This window comes from Lipotes vexillifer, unplaced genomic scaffold (assembly GCF_000442215.2).
Source record: "Lipotes vexillifer unplaced genomic scaffold, Lipotes_vexillifer_v1.1 scaffold342, whole genome shotgun sequence".
Classification (NCBI taxonomy): domain Eukaryota; kingdom Metazoa; phylum Chordata; class Mammalia; order Artiodactyla; family Lipotidae; genus Lipotes; species Lipotes vexillifer.
Genome location: NW_006786802.1, coordinates 647,928 through 668,167, shown reverse-complemented (window position 1 = coordinate 668,167; position 20,240 = coordinate 647,928). Strand labels below are relative to the sequence as shown.

Genomic DNA, 20,240 nt, shown 5'->3' with positions numbered 1-20,240 from the left:
CAGGACAGCTAACACTGCCTATGGAAGCTGGGTTGGTGGAATTTACCAAAATCAGCCGGAAATTGAAGTAAGCATATTTTAAAATTACCACACTTTCCTAAAGGTGTCCTAAAAGAGATCTGAAATCCTGTTATGTTTATTTTCTCTGGTTTCATTAATGCTCAAACTCTAGAACCTACATGGTGTTTATTAAGAAAGCCAGGGATGTGAATTTATCTCCCATTTAGTTCATCTAGTCTTGTTTTTTCAAGAGCAGCTAACTCAGAAATATGTGCGTTGGTCATGAGAGGAGAACGAGATAGTAAACATGAGTCAGCACAGATCTGCCTCCCTACCCAGAAACAGCTGAGTAGTTGGTCCTGCCACCTTCTTATAAGAAAGATGGCATAATTAAATGGTACTGGCACGAGGTGGTCAGAACTCCTCATGTGAAATAGGAATTGACTTGTAGAGCAGCAATTCTGACCATCATTGAATTTTAAATACTTCCCTAGATCAACCTTCTCCTTCTGGGTACATAATTTTTTTTTAAAGGCAAAAAAAAAAAAATTGTGATTTTTATGATCTGGTTTAAACCATTTAGAACACTCTCTTTGAACTTCCTGGTATGAAGGTGTAACTCCCACATCCCTCTCTGATTACAGTTCATTGTTTTCAGCCCTGACAGGGATCTGCAGAATTTATTAACTCAGTAGACCTAGGCATCCTCCCTAGGAGGGAGCTGCAGAACCAGTTACTGTATTAAAGTTCAATATTAAAAAATATTTTTTTATAACTGATGTAGCAAACATTATTTATATCTTCTAGATAGCAACGTTTTGATGTTATATTTTTACAATATTCCAATAGATTTGAAAAAATTAGATAGTTACTGAAATTGGATGTAGAAGTATGTGTTGTCACCTGTTTAATTCTACAGGATGTGATGTAAGCTACAGTATATTTTCCAGTGTTTTTTAAAGTGTTTTATAACTAATATTGGAGGAAGTGTACAATGTCTAATGAATCCCCCATCACAACATTTTGTGAAATGTGAGTTAATTATCATCCGGAAAGCCTGAAAGCAAGAATTGTATTTTTTTTTAACAACTCAGTAAGTACTGTTGACTTACTAAGTAATATTTAGATTAAAATGTGAGTTCTTTTTTTCTTCTCATGAGTCATTTATTATCTTACCTCATTGCTCCTTTTCCCAGTTACTTTTCTTTCCCTCAGATATTTGGGATAATTACAGTTATGCTAATATCCTTTAAAAAATTAAAAGTCTGTATCCACGTTCAAAGTGTGCCTTAAAATATTCGTTTTGGGGGCTTCCCTGGTGGTGCAGTGGTTAAGAGTCCGCCTGCCGATGCAGGGGACACGGGTTTGTGCCCCAGTCTGGGAAGATCCCACATGCCGGAGAGACCACAACAGTGAGAGGCCCGTGTACCGCAAAAAAAATTTTTTAAAAATTCGTTTTCTTCTCCTTTTCAAATGTGACACTGAATATATTTTTCCCTCAGACAAATGAATAAAACAAAGCTCACAAAATGTCCATGTGGATTGTAAAATGCTAATACATCTTCATAACTCTTTGTTTAGATTAGATTGGGATGGGATTCGTAAGCATTTGGATGAATATGCCGCTATTGCAAGTTCCTCTAAAGGAGGAAGAATCGGAATTGAAGAATTTGCGGAGTATTTGAAGCTGCCTGTTTCAGATGTCTTGAGACAACTTTTTGCACTCTTTGACAGGGTAGGTTAAAGTTTAATCTTTAACACGCAAATATTTTTATTTCGCAAGTCCCCACAGGGTATAAATCAGTATGGCAGGCATTAGGAAAATCTTGCTAGGTCAGTGTTAGAAGAAGCAAGGCTGAGCCCATAGTTTAATTGCATGATTTTGTTTTTCAGCTTAATAGTAGTAGTAGTAATAATAATAGTAATATAATAATAATTGCGTGTGTGTGTGTGGCAACAGTTATGATAGTGTCTATTTATTTTAAACACCAGGTCAGAAATAAATATTGTGACCATATACGCATATTTGTGTATGGAATTGGAAAGGTTTACATAACTAGCAAGAATTTTAATATTTATGTCAAAATCTTACATTGATGACACGGGTGGTACTATTCTATCCTGAAGGTTTCTGGACTTCCCCCAAAACATCCGAAGACCAAATAGATTTTAGTTTATTTATAACAAAGTTTTCAATTAAAGCTTGACAGTTAGTCCTTATATTGGGGATTCAGTTTTCTGCTTATGAATATGTACGTACATGGAGTTAGATAATTGAAATGTCAAAGTTTCCTTAGGAAAAGTGCATCAAGATTTCAAGTTCTCTCTTTTTAATTTGTTTTTTAATATATAAAGTTGACAGTAAAGTTTACTTTTTTGGTTACAGTTTTGTGAATTCTAACAAATGCATAGAGGCATGTAACTACCACCACATTCAAGAAATACAATTGCAAAAAAAAAAAAATTCCCTGTAGCTAGGTTTTTATAGTCAAGCCCCTCCCTCACCTTTAACCACTGGCAATCACTCCATCCCTATAGGTTTGCCTTTTCCAGATGCCATACAAATGGAATCATTTAGTATATCCTTTTGAGTCCAGCTTCTTTCAGTCAGCATAACGCACCTGAGATTCAGCCACGTTATTGCATGTATCTGTAATTTATCTCCTTTTATTGCAGAGTGGTATTCCATTGTGTGGATGTACCATACTTGGTACATCCATTCCCCAATTGAGGAACATTTGGTTTGTTTCCAACTTGGGACATTTATGAATATAACTGTTCTAAGCGTTCATGTGTAGGTTTTTGAGTGAATATAGGTTTTCCTTTTACTTGGGTAAATACTTAGGATTGTTATCTTTTTTATTTCACATTCATTCCTGAGGGATATTTTTGTTGTACATATATGGAATTCTGTATAGAGTTCTTCCCTTTCAACAATTTAATAATTTCATCCTGCTGCCTTCAGGCCTATCTGGTTGTTTTTCAAGTTCCTCCTGCCATGGTATTTTATCCAGACGTAGTGCTTTTTGTATTTTGATCAGAGTTTCTAATTGTAGTGAGAAGGAGAGATAGGCTAAACTAAGCTCATTCTATCCTGGCTGGCACCAGAAGTCCCAGGTCTCTATCAACCACTGGGAAAAGATATTTTGCAAAGAAATTATAGCCTGCTGACAGAAACCAGGACAGAGCTTTTCTTTTTCTTCTTACCCAGAGGTCACTAACATTCCTAATGACTTATTCTGTGACTTATTCTCTTAGATGAACTATTATTCTTTTTTAAATTTATTTTAATTTTGGCCGCATTGGGTCTTCGCTGCTGGGCGTGGGCTTTCTCTAGTTGCGATGAGCGGGGGCTACTCTTCGTTGCGGTGCGCAGGCTTCTCATTGTGGTGGCTTCTCTTTGTTGTGGAGCACGGGCTCTAGGTGTGCGGGCTTCAATAGTTGTGGCACGTGGGCTCTCTAGTTGTGGCTCGCAGGCTTAGTTGCTCCACGGCATGTGGGATCTTCCTGGACCAGGGCTTGAACCTGTGTCCCCTGCGTTGGCAGGTGAATTCTTAACCACTGCGCCACCAGGGAAGTCCCTTAGATGAACTATTCTTTAACATGATGCAGGTAAGCAACCTTCTTCCGTATGGAGTGCACAAGCCTCTCTTCTGTGCTTGTTGCAGCATACAAATATTTTTTCCTTGTCCGTGAAATGGTAATGTGTCACTGCAATGGTGCTACTTTAAAGTGTAGTGAAGATTTAGGGAAAAGTAGATGTAAATTATGGGATGTAACAGTGCAAGTTGGGAAAATACAGGCACTTTTCACTTGTACTGTTACTAGTATTTCTGTGAGATTTGTATAGCATTTTTCAGTATGGCTCTGGAAACCATGCAAGCAATTTTAAATAAAGTTTCTATAAATATGAACTTGGCAACAGGAAGGAATATGGCAGGGACATACAAATAAGAACAGGAGATGGGGAAATGGGAAGTGACATGAAACAGGGACCAAGAGGGAAGTTCAAAGCACATCATAGACTTTATGCTCATCAGGATTTTTAATCAAGATTAAAAATAGTCTCCATAGAGGGCTTCCCTAGTGGCGCACTGGTTGAGAGTCCGCCTGCCTATGCAGGCGACGCGGGTTCATGCCCCGGTCCGGGAGGATCCCACATGCCGTGGAGCGGCTGGGCCCGTGAGCCATGGCCGCTGAGCCTGCGCGTCCTGAGCCTGTGCTCCGCAACGGGAGAGGCCACAGCAGTGAGAGGCCCGTGTACCGCAAAAAAAAAAAAAAAAGTCTCCATAGAAGTTGCCCTGTCTTTCAGGTGTCAAACTGTCATAACAGCAATAACAGGATTGCTTTGACACCTGTTCTGTCTTTTGATGACTGATGATACCTGCCAGTGGCCCCATTGTTTCTATAGCACTGGGATATGTGGGAAGATTTGGGAGTGGGGAAGGGAGTGTAAACCAAGGATTACAATGAGCCCTAGTTAGCCAGATTGACTCACTCTGAACGAAAGAATACAATTAGCTCCAAGCAGTTTGGAGACTGGTGAGCCTTTGTGGCCAGTGTGGTCAATCACACTTCTGCATGGACTGCTTCCATCGGCTCATGTATCAGTTGTAACTCTAAGTTTTCTTCATTTCTTTGTATAGTGTAAAGACTTAGCTTTAGATATAGACCATGAGTTGGTCTTTACAACACTTTTGATCTCCAACATACTGGAAGGTAGAGAAAATAATCTGGAGAATTAACAACTAATGCATTTGACCTTTCTTTACCTCTTCCTTTTCTCTTCTCTTTGTCTCTCTGTCTTTCTCGCTTTCTTTTTTTTTTGTTTTTAACATACCTGCATGTCTGTGCCTGTGAAGATTTGCTTTGTTTTGAGAAGCTGAATTATGCAATCGTTGCCACACCCTGTGCACATCCCCACTTCCATGTTCTCTTGGAGGGATTTAGCTGGGAAATGTTCCACAGAAAAGACAAAGAAGTTCAGTAACGTCATAGTTTATTTCTCTCTGAGTAGCTTAACTTGCTAAACTCAATACTTATGAGGGGTGGGGGAGGAAGAAGGGTGGGATGTTCCTCTTGCTCTTTCATTTCAGTAGCTATAAATTTTTGCAGGGCAGAGGGCTCCTCCCATGTGCCTTTCCCACTTTATTCTCCTTTTCCCCTTCCTTCTTTTCTTCTCTCAATCTCTCCCCAAGTCTGGTGCAATTGTGGTTGGTATTTTGGGGAAGGGGAGAGATCTGTATATCTCTCCATGTTCCCTTACTCCTTCTTCACACATACATTCCTGGCAAGTCTGCAAAAACTTCATAATGGTTTTCGTCTCAGTCTGTCCTAAAAAAAAAAAAAATGTGCTGTCTATTCAGTTTCTTCTGACAATCTGATGTGTTCTTTTAGATTGTCAGATATGCGATGGCAGATGATTTCAAGGTCCAACAGAAATGTGGCATTCATGATCCAAAGCATAGCATGGCTCGTTGGATTAGGATAGTTTTTTGTGGAGAGGTCTTATCTCTGAAAAAAAGGAAAAGAAGACCCTTTTCATCTTTAGCTTTCATTCAGCTTCTTTATTTTCCCAAATGTACACTGAACTCTCTGAATCAGAGGCTGATAGGGATTAGTCAAAAGTCCACATGAGTTAGAGTTGAGAGCTGAAACAGTAGTTTAAAACAGTGGCTTCTCAACATTTTTTATATTCATAATTCAGTTTTCAAGACTAGCTTTTTTTTGCCAACACTCTTGAAGGCATTTAAATACACTTAATGGGACTGAGAAACAACACTAGCTAAGTCAGAAATAATTATAACACAGTCATTTTTACAGTTATAAGAATATCTACACAGCATCACCTTATTTCTTTCATTCTTCAATGCTGTGTTATTGAGCAGAGCCGTGTGCTGCCCTGCCAGCAGTATCTTACATACCTATGAGACAAAGTCCTCAAATATTGCAGCACACATGTCATCTTTGTTGCTAGTTTGACAGTATACCATGTTATCTGCCTCTTACCTCTTACTAGTGGCAAGTCATCTCATCTGCACTACATCTCATGATACATTCAGGGTCATGTTCCATCTGGCACACATCACCATAACGGTATGTATATTCGCTGGTGGCAAAGCGATATTTCAGGGATCAGCAGACTTTTTTCAGCAAAGAGCCGGATTGTAAATATTTTTGACTTTGTGGGACATTTGGTCCTAAACTTTCAGTATAATTTGTACAACTGAATAGAAAAGTTAATCCACCCCACTCAGAAAGATTTCTGTTTATTTTCAGTCACTTAAGCCACATAAATGCCCTGTCCTAACTCTCAGCTTGAAAATCTGCATAATACAGCACCCTACCTTCTCTAACAGGGAAGGGCAAGCAAGGATGCTTGTTATTATATGCTCATTATTTGCTCATGATTTAACACTTGAACTAATGCCAAGGACAGGGCAGACAGGAAGAACTGGTATAAAGAAACGCATTCATTCCACACAATGCAAAAGAGTAATAAAAGATCTCCAGAATAGCCAAAAATGTTGGCTTGTCAAAGTGCTGAAGTATACACACACTTTCCTGTTCTAATATTTAAACAAAGGACATAGTAATGCCAGAAGAACCAAGTACCAGTTAGAAGGCCGAAATGGGAAAAATCAGGACAGTTTTCACATTTTTTAGAGAATGGAAATAGTAACCAACTATCTAAATTTTCTTAGCCTGTGGTCTGTTGTGTGCATAACGGTTTTGGTAAAAAGAGAGTGAGCTCATGCCAGCCTATAGCTGAGTGATTAGAAATCAGTCTCTCTCATCTGTGAAGATGAAGGATATACCACTAGTTAGAAATGGGGAGGATGTCAATAAGAAGTAGACAGATTTGGTGAGAATAAAGATTCAGAATGACCCCCTTTAAATCAGATGTGGAACGATGGTGGCTATAAGCCCTGACTGCAATCCTTCAGTCAGTCCTTAAACTTTACCAGCACGCTTTATTTTCATCAGTTTAGGAAATATAGCAGGTGACAGTCAGCAAACTACAGCTGATAGACCAGATCCAGTCTGACGCCTATTTTGTAAATAAAGCTTTATTGGGACACAACCATGCCCATTTGTTTATGTACTTCCTATGGCTGCTTTCATAATACAGTGCCAGAGGTGAATAGTTGAACAGTGAAGTCTTCTATCCTTTTTTTTTAAATTGAAGTGTAGCTGATTTACAATGTTGTGTCAGTTTCTGGTGTACAGCAAAGTGATTCAGTTATATTTATATATTCTTTTTCAGATTCTTTTCCATTATAGGTTATTACAAGATATTGAATATTTTTCCCTGTGCTACACACTAGGACCTCGTTGTTTATCTACTTTATATCTAGTAGTGTGTATCTGTTAATCCCAAGCTCCTAATTTATCCCTCCTCCACCCCCCTTTTCCCCTTTCTTCTATCCTTTAAATTTCCAGTTCGGGTTTGATGTGTACTTTAGTATTTCATAGCTCATGTGAAAAGAACTCATCTTGATTCCAATCTCAATTAATCAGGATTTGTTATATGAAATCTAAAGCTCATATGATATAATTAACAGAAGAAGGCTATCACTTTCTGAGTGGGCTAGATGAACATTCCTGTCCAGTTGTACCAGTCGTCCTGAAAGTTTGATGGCCTATATGTCTGACCATTTCCTTCTTCAATTCTCATGGTGACTTAACTCCCCCATGCAGTCCAGCATAATATTTTCCCTCCCTGAGTGTTCTTACACTAGAAATATCCTATTAAGCACGAGAATTGTATGCTTTCTTTTTGGCTTCTCAATGCAAGTCTACCTAGGAGACACTTAGAGGAAACAGAAAGGAGAGGGCATTGATTAAAGCTCGATTTTTTATTGGAACAAGTGAGCAATGGCCTCCTCCAAGAGCATAAAGAGGTAAAGAATAGGGCTTTGTAAGGAGCAAATTGTGTCAGACCAATTTAATTTCCTCCTATGACAGATTGACAGTCCAAGATGATAAAGAAGAAGAAATAGATATTATCTCTATGGACTCTAGAAAGGTTTTTGATTTCATCCAACGTGACATTCTCATCAATAAATTAGGAAGGTCTGGTCCAGATCATGTTGCAGTTAGGTGAAAGCCCCACTTGACAGAGAGCCCTCACTGAAAGTGGGAGCTGTGTGCCCTGTGTTATTCGAGACCTGCTTCAGTCCCCCCACCTTGGAGTTCTGTGTGGAGGAGCAACATATTTGACAGGTTACCGGAATACTTTTGAAAACCAGACAATACGTCAAAGTGAGGATAAGGGTATGTAAGTATGTCTTTAAAAGTTGTAGAACCAGACCCAAGAAAAAGATTAAATTACAGTCATATATAACATAAAAATACTTGGGCATGAGAAGGAAACTGAATGCAAGGTAAGAATGAAGCTGCAGTCACCACTTCATGGCACATGAAGATCTAGACTCACAGCATTCTAGAGATGAAAGGATGTTTAGTGTCAAATTGCCCATCTTCCTCATTTCTCAGGAAGCTTCCAGCCCAAAAGAGGAAGTTGTATGCTCAAGGCTACAGAGCTGGTTAGTTGCACCACTGGGAACTCCTAGTTCAGTATTCTTTTTACTACAAACCATCTCTGGACTTTTTAAAACTAACTTTCTTGAGGCATATTTTACATATCATAGCATTCAGCCATTTCAAGCATACAGTTCAATGATTTTTTTAGTAAATTTACCAAGTTGTGCAACCAGCACCATAAATCAGTTTTAGAGTTTTTCCATCACCCCATTATGATTCCTTGTGTCATTAACTGTTAATTCCTGTCACCTACCTATCTCCCAACCCTAGGCAACCACTATAGTAAGTCCTCCTGCGTTGTTCTAGACCTGGTCTAGAATAAAGACTAGAATAGAGACTTGTATAGATTTGCCTTTTCTGGACATTTCATATAATGGAATCTTACAATATACAGTATCATGTCTGGCTTTTATCACTTATTGTAAGTTTTTGAGGTCCATCCATGTTGTTGCCTGTATCAGTAATTCATCCCTTTTTATTGCCAAATAGTACTCCATTATATGAATTTATCACATTTTGTTTATTCATTCACCTGTTAGTCGATATTTAGGTTGTTTCTACTTTGGAACTATTATGAATAGTGTTGCTAGTAGCATTCCTGTGTCACTGTTAACTTTTTAAGTTCAATAACTCTTCCCCCTCAAATTGAGGTTAAACTTTCCATTGAATATGGCCTCTTCCCCTACTCTTTTTCTCCAGAGCTGCACAGTAGAGTTCCCCCAGACAGCAACCAAAGTTCCTATTAATGTTCTAATAAATAGCCTTAGGGGATTAAATAGTCCAGAGAAGAAAAGGCTTGTTAATCTAATAACAGTCTTTTATTCTATGATGGCTTATGAGAAACTGTTAGCCAAATGCTTTCCATCTTAGCAGAAAATAAATGAGAGGAATTGGATTTAAACTTCAGCGAAAAACACTTCAGATGGTCATAAGGAGGCACATTTTATATGACAATGGATGCTGTCAAGTTAATTTGCAATATTATAAAAACAAAGCCCATGTAATTTCCTCAGAAGCTTATATGAATGGATTTAAATCTGTCTGAGGCCAGATGGCCCCTTGTGATCCCCTAAAGGGAAGAAAGTCCTTTTGTGGTGCTTCTTCAGTGTAATAAAGGAAAACATTTGGCCTTTGGTGTTTACAGAGACCATTTCACGGTGCCCATGAGACCAGTTATTGGAATCATTGTGCCATAAAACCAGTTGATGGAGAGTTTTCTATAAACCACTAAGTGTGGCAGGAGACATTGCTCTCATGTCCTACACAGAGCAGTGTCTCCCAGCTACTATTCTCTCCCCAATAATAGCTAGAATAATCATTATTTAATTCTAGAATTGTACAGTTTATAAAGTAATTTGACGTTTAATCTCCTTTTGACTTCATATTTGAGCCTTAGTGGTTTCCAGAGTAACCTGTGAGGTAGACTCTGTCACATGGCAGTTCAGAGTCCTTTCCAATTTCATTCTATTCTATTGAGTTGCCTTTATCTCCCATCTCAGCAGTAAACTCTCATCACACTGGACTACTCATTATCTCTTGAATACCACACATGCTTTAGTTCCTCTATCTTTTCACTACACCACCCCTATATATATATATATTTTATATATAAGATATATATATATATATATATATATTATATATAAGATATATATATATATATATATATATCTTGTCTTTTTGGAGAACTCTGACTTAGCCTATGGTCAGGCCTACACATTACCTCTTCTGTAGGTAAATGTTCTCCTTTCCTTTCCTCAGCAGAACTTATTGTTCCCCTTTTGGGCACCCATATTGGTTTGATAATCCTATAAAATATATTACTGTCTGACCTTTTATAAGTAGCTTAACTTCTCTGAGTTTTCCTTTCCTTATTTCAAATGCTTTTATGTCTTTCCTGGAAATTCTATAAAATCGATATACCAAAGAATATTATATACAAATGTAATAGTTTAGTATTAATAGTAGAAATGTGAAAATAGACCTCAGATTATAGTTACAACACCTAGTTTTCTGTGGGTCTCTTTGATCCTTGAGGACAGCAATCCTGATGTTTTCATCTTTCTCTCCTAAACATTGAGTCTAAGTCCTGAAACATAATAAAAGAAATTGAATCATTATGAAGTAGGCAGGGGAGATACTATTATCATCAGTTTGCAGATTGAAATTAAGGTCCAAAATGCTGAGTGATATAAGGATTTAGTTATGTCCTGGCCACTTTTCCCTGAGTTTACCAATAGAACTTCCAAAGACTGCTGAAGGGCTTGTACCCTGACTCTACCTAGTATCAAGGGTGAGGTTTCTCAAAGTATTATCTGGGACTATCTGTCATAGACTGACTTCTGAAGATACTTATTAAAAATATAAAATCTCACAAATGTAATTTTGAGCAAAGAGAATCCAGACACACAAAATCAGAAAAGAGAGGACAGTACTACCAAATTTACAGAAATAAAAAGTATTATAAAACAGTACTATGAGCAACTGTATGCCAACAAGTTGGTTAACCTAGATGTAATGGACAAATTCCTAGAAATGTACAACCTACCAGGACTGAATCATGAAGAAACAGAAAATATGAACAGACCTAACTAGTAAGGAGATTGAATGAGTAATTTTTTTTAAAACTCCCAACAAAGAAAATCCCAGGACCAGATGGCTTCACTAGTGAATTCTACCAAATGTTTAAAGAAGAGTTAACACTAATCCTTCTCAAACTCTTCCCAAAACTTGAAGAGGAGGGAATACTTCCCAATTCATTCTATGAGGCCAACATTATCCTGATACCAAGGTCAGAAAAAGATAGTACAGTTGACCCTTGAACAACACAGGAGTTAGGGGAACCAAACCCCGTGCAGTCGAAAATCTCTGTATAACTTTATAGTCGGCCCTATGTATCCATGATTCTGCATCCACAGATTCAACCAAGCTCAAGTGTAGTACTGTAGTATGTATTTATTGAATAAAATCCTAGTAGAAATGAAGGCACATAGTTCAAACCCGTATTGTTCAAGTGTCAACGGTACATGAAAAGAAAACTATGGACCAATGTCCTATATGAATTGTTTTATTTATTTATTTATTTTGGTCTTAGTTGCAGCAGGCGGGCTGCTTACTTGCGGCTTGCCAGCTCCTTTAGTTGCAGCACGTGTGCTACTTAATTGCAGCACAAGTGCTCCTTAGTTGCGGCTCATGGGCTCCTTAGTTGTAGCATGCATGTGGGATCTAGTTCCCTGACCAGGGATCGAACCCATCTCCCTTGCATTGGAAGGCAGATTCTTCACTACTGCACCACCAGGGAGGTCCCCCATATGAATATTGATGCAACGATTCTGAACAAAATACTAGCAAACAGAATTCAACAGCACATAAAGAGGATTTTACATCACGACTAAGTGGGATTTATTCCTTGAACGCAAGGGTGGTTCAACATATGAAAATCAATCAATGAAATAAACCACATTAACAGAATGAAGGGGGAAAAAACACAGTTACCTCAATCGATCCAGAAAAAGCATCTGACAAAATTCAACACCCTTTCAGATAAAAACACTTAACAAACTAGGAATAGAAGAAAAGTACCTCAACATAATAAAAACCATATATGAAAAGCCCACAGCCAACAGCATACTCCATGGTTTGAGCCTGAAAACCTTTTCTCTAAGATTAGGAACACAAAAGGATGCCTGCTTTCACTACTCCTATTCAGCATAGTACTGGAAGCCCTAGCCAAAACAGTTAGGCAAGAAAAGAAATGAAAGGAATATGAGCTGGAAAGGAAGAAGAAAAATTATCTCGGCTCACAGAATACATGATCTTATATGTAAAAAAATCCTGCAGACAACACACACACACACACACAATTGTTAGAACTAATAAACTAATTCAGCGGAGTTGCAGGATACAAATCCACACACAAAACTTAGTTGTGGGGACTTCCCTGGTGGCTCAGTGGTTAAGAAGCCGCCTGCCAACGCAGGGGACACGGGTTTGATCCCTGGTCTGGGAAGATCCCACATGCCGCAGAGCAACTAAGTCCGTGTGCCACAACTACTGAGCCTACGCTGTAGAGTCCGCAAGCCACAACTACTGAAGCCTGCATGCCACAACTACTGAAGCCCACAAGCCTAGAGCCCATGCTCCACAACAAGAGAAGCCACCACAATGAGAAACCCGTGCACCGCGACAAAGAGTAGCCCCTGATCACCACAACTAGAGAAAGCCCGCGCGCAGCATCAGACCCAATGCAGCCATAAATAAATAAATAAATAAATAAATAAATAAATAAATAAAAGAATCTGCCTACCAATGCAGGGGATACAGTTTCGATCACTGGTCCGAGAAGATCCCACATGCCGTGGAGCAACTAAGCCCGTGCAATGCAATTACTGACCCTGCACTCTAGAGCCCACATGCCACAAGTACTGAAGCCCGCGTGCTTAGAGCCCACGCTCCGCAACAAGAGAAGCCACTGCAGTGAGAAGCCTGTGCACCGCACCGAAGACCCAATGCAGCCAAAAATAAATAAATTTATTTTTTTTTTAAAAACTTAGTTGTGTTTCTATACACTAACAATAAACAATATGAAAAAGAAATTAAGAAAGTGACTCTATTTACAGCAGCATTAAAAAGAATAAAATAGGAATAAACAACCAAGGAGGAAGAAGACTTGTACACTGGAAACTACAAAGTGTTGTTCAAAGAAATTTAAAAAGATGCAAATAAATGGAAAGACATCCTGTGTTCATGGATTGGAATTCTTAATATTGTTAAGAAGTCAATACTACCCAAAGTGGTCTACAGAGTCTGTGCAATCCCTATCAAAATCCCGACAAAAATTTTTTTACAGAAGTCAGAAAATCCATCCTAAAATTCATATGGAATCTCAAAGGATGCTGAATAGACAAAATAGTCTTGCACAAGAACAAAGTTGGAAGTCTTACACTTCCTGATTTCAAAACTTACTACAAAGCTACAGTAAACCAAATAGTATGGTACTGGCATAAAGACAGACATGAACCAATGGTATAGAATAGAGAGCCCAGAAATAAACCTGTGTGTGTGCATACAAATGATTTTCGATAAGGGTGCCAAGACCATTCAATGGGGAAGGAACAGTCTTTTCAACAAATGGTGCTGAGAATACTGTTTAACCACATGCAGAAGAATGAAGTGGACTCTTACCTTATGCCATATATAAAAATTAACTCAAAATGGGTCAAAGACCTAAGCATAAGAGCTAAAACTATTATAAAATGGGGGACTTCCCTGGTGGCGCAGTGGTTAAGACTCTGCGCTCCCTGTGTAGGGGGCCCGGGTTCGATCCCTGGTCAGGGAACTAGATCCCACATGCGTGCCGCAACTAAGAGTTCACCTGCCACAACTAAGTAGCCCACGAGCCGCAACTCAAGTGTTGAGCCCATGTGCCACAACTAAGGAGCCCAACTAGGGAGCCGCCTGCCGCAACTAACTAGGGAGCCACCTGCCACGACTAAGACTCAGTGCAACCAAATAAATAAATAAATTTTTTTAAAAAGATGGTTAAAATGGTAAATTGCACATTACATGTATTTAACCACAATTTAAAAATTTTTTAATTAAAAATTTAAAAACAAGATACAAAAAAGTATATACTATATGATTCCATTTATTTAAGGTACAAAAATGAATCTGTGGTGTTAGATGTCAGGACAATGGTTAGTTACCCTTGGGAGAGGAGAATAACTGGAAAGAGGCATGAAGAGGCTTTGGAAGTCCTGATGATGTTCTGTTTCTTGACTGGGGTGTTATGACATGGGTATATACATTTTGTGAAATTCTTTGAGCTATATATTTGTGATTTGTACAGTTTTCTATGTGAATGTTACACTTCCAAAAGATTCCAGAAACGTAAATCATGAGCCCCACAGCAGACTATACAGAATCAGAATCTCTGAGGATGGGACCTGGGGACCCTGCATTTTAAAAATCCCCCTTCCAAGTTTTTCTTAAGAACATTGGATGCTGCAGATCTTTGCTAAAGGAAGAGAATTAGGTAAATATTTTTCCAGTGCCCCAGAATTCTTCAATTGTACCCTAACAATAAATATTCCTTAGAAAAGAAATTCTTGATATCCTTGAGTCATTTACCTTCTCCTGTTAGGAAACTCCACGTCATCTTTCAGGTGCTGAGAAAGAGAACTAAAAATAGTTAACAGCATATAGAAATGTATAGTTTAATATATTACACTTAAAAATATGATTTCTTCTAATTTGTCAGACATACTGTAACTTAGGAGTATTTTATTGACGCCCTCTGAAAAATGGCAGGTGCTAGGACCTAGTGGAATTCAGGCAGCTAGGGTAGGAGGTGCACCCGGGGTGTGGTACAGTGCAAGCAAGTACAGAAAAGCCAGTTCTTCCGCATGTAAACTACTTAGACTCCATTTCATCTCTCTCATACCACCTCCAAGATTTCAGCAGCCTTTACCCTTTACCCTTTCAGTAAACCAAAAGCATGTTTCTTGCAAAGGCTCTATTGGAACGAGCAGATCAAGGTCAAGGTCTTGGACAAGCTCTTGGAGACCTTCTTGGAGGAGGCGGTCAGAAAAGTAGAGGAGCAGGAAATATTGGAGGGATAGTTGGAGGAATTGTGAATTTTATCAGTGAGGCTGCAGCTGCTCAGTATACCCCGGAACCACCACCCACTGAGCAGCATTTCACCAACGTGGAGGCCAATGAAAGTGAGGAAGTTAGGCGGTTTCGGCAACAATTTGCACAGCTGGCTGGACCAGACATGGAGGTGGATGCCACTCACCTAATGAATATTCTCAACAAAGTCCTGTCTAAGCACAAGGATCTGAAGTCTGACGGCTTTAGTCTTGACACCTGCCGGAGCATCGTGTCCATCATGGACAGTGACACAACTGGAAAGCTGGGCTTCGAAGAATTTAAGTATCTCTGGAGAAACATCAAGAAATGGCAGCGTGTTTATAAGCAATATGACAGGGACCATTCTGGGTCCCTGGCAAGTTCTCAGCTGCGGGGGGCTCTGCAGGCAGCAGGCTTCCAGCTAAAGGAACAACTTTACCAAATGATTGTCTGCCGATATGCCGATGAGGATGGAAGTATGGATTTTAACAACTTCATCGGCTGCCTGGTTCGCCTGGATGCCATGTTTCGTGCCTTCAAATCCCTGGATAGAGATGCGGATGGCCTGATTCAGGTGTCTATCCAAGAATGGCTGCAGCTGACCATGTATTCCTAAAGTGGGCACTAAGTCGGGACTACCCCGGGGGACAGGAGTGCTGGAAGCTTAGCCATGCTCTCTGCATAGTTGCGGTTTCCCCATCCAAAGCTGTCATTTCCTGCCGAGTTCTTTCATAACCCGACCTATTTCTGAACTTGTGCTGCCCTTTACTGCTTAATTAAACAGATTTTTCATGAAAAATGTTCTGAGTGGTTTGTATGTCGGCTTTTTGAGACACAGGATTAATATGGACTTATATATGTGATGGGAGTGCAAGGCAGGCTCTAATGGAGTAGATTTTAATAGGTCATTTCTTATTTGGTGAATGAATTACAAAGAGCGAGAAAGCTGTTGTTGTTATTGTTAAGCATGAAATTTTGAAAAAAATCCTGGAATAAATCAAGAAAGCTCTCAGGAGATATATTTTTTTCCTTTAAAAAAGGTGAGGAGGCAGGAAATTCAAAACCTGTTTTTCTCTTAATTCACATCTGGTCTTTCTATTACATTTTTTTTTAAAAAAGTGTTTTCCTGGTAACCTGCTTAACTGTATAGAATCAAGTTCAGAAATGTGAAATTAAGCAGTTTTATAAAAGGTAGTGTTTGTTTAAATGGTGGAACAACTATCTAAAATCTAGAATTCTTTAGTCCCGTTTCTCTAGCAAAATAAGCTTGTAACAGTTTTGTTTTGATATAATTGTAAAGAGGATCAGGGCATTGGGGAATGAAAGAGCGCACTTATAGTTGAAATGTCTCTGGTTGCCTTAATGAATCAAAGTGTTAGCTCTTACACGTACTCCAAAATCAGGCACGCCCTGCTGATGCTAGCCAGCTCTTGTCATGTCTTGCCCTGCCTCAGAGCAAAGAATATTCTTTCATTTGTTTGAAAACTGCAGACAGGAAAAAAAAGTAAACAAAGAAAATGTACACAAATCATAACCAGTTATTTGGTATCTAAAGCGATAGAGAGATGTATAAATATATATAAATGTTGCTGAGTCTTTATTGCAGTGGTTCTCAGCCCTGACTGCAATTTAGAATCACCGGGAGAGCTCTTGAGCTGAGTCCCACTCCATATGAGTTAAATACAAATCTTTAGAGGTGGAGCTCAGACATGAGTATTTTTTAAAGCTCCCCGGGTGATTCTGATGAGCAACCAAGGTTGACAGCCACAGCTTTAAGGTTAGTCTGTCTTCACTGTATTTTTCATATTAGTCTCAGCTGAAAACTGAGGTCCCCACAGGAGTCAGTGTTGCCAGCTTCCAAAAAAACGAAGATAGGAGTATGGAGAAACTGCCACCCAAAAAGCAGGGGTAGTTGTGCCTTTCTTGTGAATGGCCCTTGGTTTGGCTTTTTCATTTTGATTCAGGTGGTGATAACGGGGCAAACAGAATCCAGGAATCCCCGGCCAGTAGACTCAGCTAGAGAGGCTGCATTTTCAAGTGCTCTGTTCATCTGCCTATTTAATTGGTTTCTACCCTCCTGCTTCTCTGGTTTTTAATGCTGTCCCTCTCTCCCAATCTACTTTGGAGGATCATCCTGAGTTTGAAGATAAATCCTTCCTTTTTGACTCATTTAGAGGAAAGCTGTAACTGTTGAAATAATGTAACTGGCCTGTTAACAGCCCTCAGCTGCCTGTTAGAAATCCCCAGTGAAAATAGGAGAGGTTGGCATTTGGCCTCTGTGGACACCATTATCACCATCATATAATATTTATGAAATACCACATGCGTGTAATTCTGAATTGAGCCAAGCCCAGAGATCACATCCGCTTTCCTCAAGGGACCTGTAATTTAAACTTGGTCTGGGGAGCTACTTAAAACAGGTGTGGTTATATTAGAATGAGGCTGCAACCGCACATTAATATCAGGATCCCTGTTTTAGAATATGGCCACTAGTATGTTAGGCATGGCTGTAGTAATATAGCCAGGAAAGGGGAAATCTGCCAAGATGCCTTTTAAGGTCTCAGAATATTAAGTTTATAATTTAACCTTTCCACATGATGGTTGGGGAAAAGAAAACGTAGCCCCACTTTTCTCCCCTCACTTCATTTTAAATGTTTTATGAAAGTTAAGACAATTATCTCACACTAGGGGTGGTATTAAGTATTTCTCTTGCTCTTCACGTTAAGGGATTACCTACTTTTATGATTCTCTTCCTGCATGCACAGGGCAAAACATCCTGAAGTTACCAAGTTTCTCTTTTGTTCTTTTCTGAATTTGTGTAAAATTTGACAAATAACCCCAGGCACTAGAGTGGATCCCAGAAAATTTAGTCCAAAGTCTGGATTTTTCCAAGTAAACAAACCTTTGGCATTGTGTAGAACCAATAGCCTAACAAGTGATTGAATTTCTTAATTTCCATCCAATGGGTTTGTTTGTTTGTTTGTTTTAGTTGGTGTTTTAAAGGCACATCTTCAGTGTAAGAGGGAGTATTTACCTGATAATTTTTTTCAAATGTTGCCTTTTCTACATGGAAGACTACTGATAGCCTAAGATGAAGGGCTTTCATTAATATAACTCCATCTCATTTTCAAATTTCTAAAAGCAATACAATCAATGTAGTAAGTTGAAAATAATAATGATTTTGTTTAAATGTGAAATTATACATCTACATTTTTTAATTTCAAAATATCCCATATGATTTTGAAAAACACCTTAGTCTTGATTTAATACACTGAATTCTGTAACCTATAATAGCAGGGAAAAGAACTGTGTGTTCTGTACCTAAGAACAGCAAATGTCCAAAAACATTCAAAATTTGTATATCATCTTAAAGGTCACTTTAAAAATATTTTTTGAGTAATAGTGCATGTGATTTAAAAGTTGATTTATGTAGCAACTTCAATCAGAAATTTCATCAGTAATATTGCACAACTAACGCATAGTCAGGCCTTAAAAAATATTTGCTGAGGCACCTGCAGGGCACTGATACTTAATGTATGTATTAATCTTTAAGTGCTTTCAGAATTACTTTTTTTTAAATGTCTATTTTTAATGCTAAGTGGATTAAAACAATTTAATTCCTAGAAAATTGATAATACAACTATGCAGGTGGGTAGAAATATGCTCTAAATAAGAATATTGAGGTAAACAGAATACCTCTTCCCTGACTCTCCTGGATAACTGAGAATTTATTGAATTTGAATAATAATACTCTTCCTGAGGAGTTCCATTAGTTTTTAAAGGAAAGAACCACAGCTTTGAGGAATAATTTTTTACCATGGGACTGATTTAATTTTGAAAAATTAAAGGAGTGTATTTTGCTGTATACTTTTTTATTATCTGTTTTTGAATATATTTTATCAACTTGCCTGCTTTACTTTGAATGATTGGGAGTCAGGTAAATGTTTAGGTAAATGTTAATTGTCATTGTGGCAATAGTGAATTTTGTGACCTCAAGAAAAACTTACATCTCAATTTTTCATTAGTAAAAATGAAGAAGTTGAACGGATGATTTCTAAGATTCCTCCCAGTTCTAAAGTTTTTTATCCTGAAATTGGAACCTTAAAATGTATTATTTTATTAGTCCTATAATGAAGTCTCTCAGAATAATTTCTATGCTGCCTTTTCTCCTTCACATTACTAGGATGAAAACTTACATATAGTTTCTCATGTGATTGATTATCAAGAGTCTGCTTTAGTATTCTTTTGTCGGTCAAAGCCACTCATATAAAACTGTTAAAGAAAACCAGGGGTCCAGAATCTTACCTTTATTTGTGAATAGCAGTAATACTAAGGGTCTTTTACATTTCTCTTTCTCCATCTGAAAAATAAGCTGTAATGCTTGACCTGTATTATACATAGGATCCGGTAATATAGATAAAAATTGGATGCCTCACAATAAATCAAAGGCTTATTTCCAATCATACTACCTATGACCATATCTTCAGTGTCCATCGATCATTCTTTTTTTTTTAATTTATTTAATTGAAGTATGGTTGATTTACAGTGTTGTGTTAATTTCCACTGTACAACAAAGTGACTCAGTTATACATATATATACTTATTTTCATATTCTTTTCCATTATGGTTTATCACAGGATATTGAATATATTCATAGGTCATTCTTTTATCTATACTTCAGAACTTTTTTTTTTGAATTTTAGAATTTTATTTTTTTTATACAGCAGGTTCTTATTAATTATCCATTTTATACATATTAGTGTATAAATGTCAATCCTAATCTTCCAATTCATCACACCACCACCACCACCCACCTGCCCGCCATTTTCCCCCCTTGGTGTCCATACATTTGTTCTCTACATCTGTGTCTCTATTTCTGCCCTGCAAACCGGTTCATTATACTTCAGAACTTCTATTCAAGACTTCTATGTTGCTTAGTGGAGAAAACCAATTGCAGAATAAATTTACCTTTATTGAGCATATATTCACGGTACCATAAGCTGTTCAGCCTCTAAGGCCTAATGAACAATAGCCCTCCATAGTACAGAAGAAAATTAAATGTT

At 38.2% G+C, this 20,240-nt stretch overlaps 2 protein-coding genes across 2 annotated transcripts in view; both read left to right on the top strand.

Annotated features, from left to right (window-relative positions):
- Positions 1–20,240, top strand: part of LPCAT2 (lysophosphatidylcholine acyltransferase 2) — a 62,102-nt gene that overhangs the window by 30,840 nt on the left and 11,022 nt on the right. The window contains exons 11-12 of the mRNA XM_007459449.1: positions 1–67; positions 1,582–1,735. Coding sequence (XP_007459511.1) covers positions 1–67; positions 1,582–1,735 — 221 coding nt within the window. The remainder of the gene's footprint in view (positions 68–1,581; positions 1,736–20,240) is intronic.
- On the top strand, positions 14,957–15,970 carry CAPNS2 (calpain small subunit 2). The gene has a single exon (XM_007459448.1). The coding sequence runs from the start codon at positions 15,044–15,046 to the stop codon at positions 15,791–15,793; it is 750 nt and encodes a 249-aa protein (XP_007459510.1). The 5' UTR covers positions 14,957–15,043; the 3' UTR covers positions 15,794–15,970.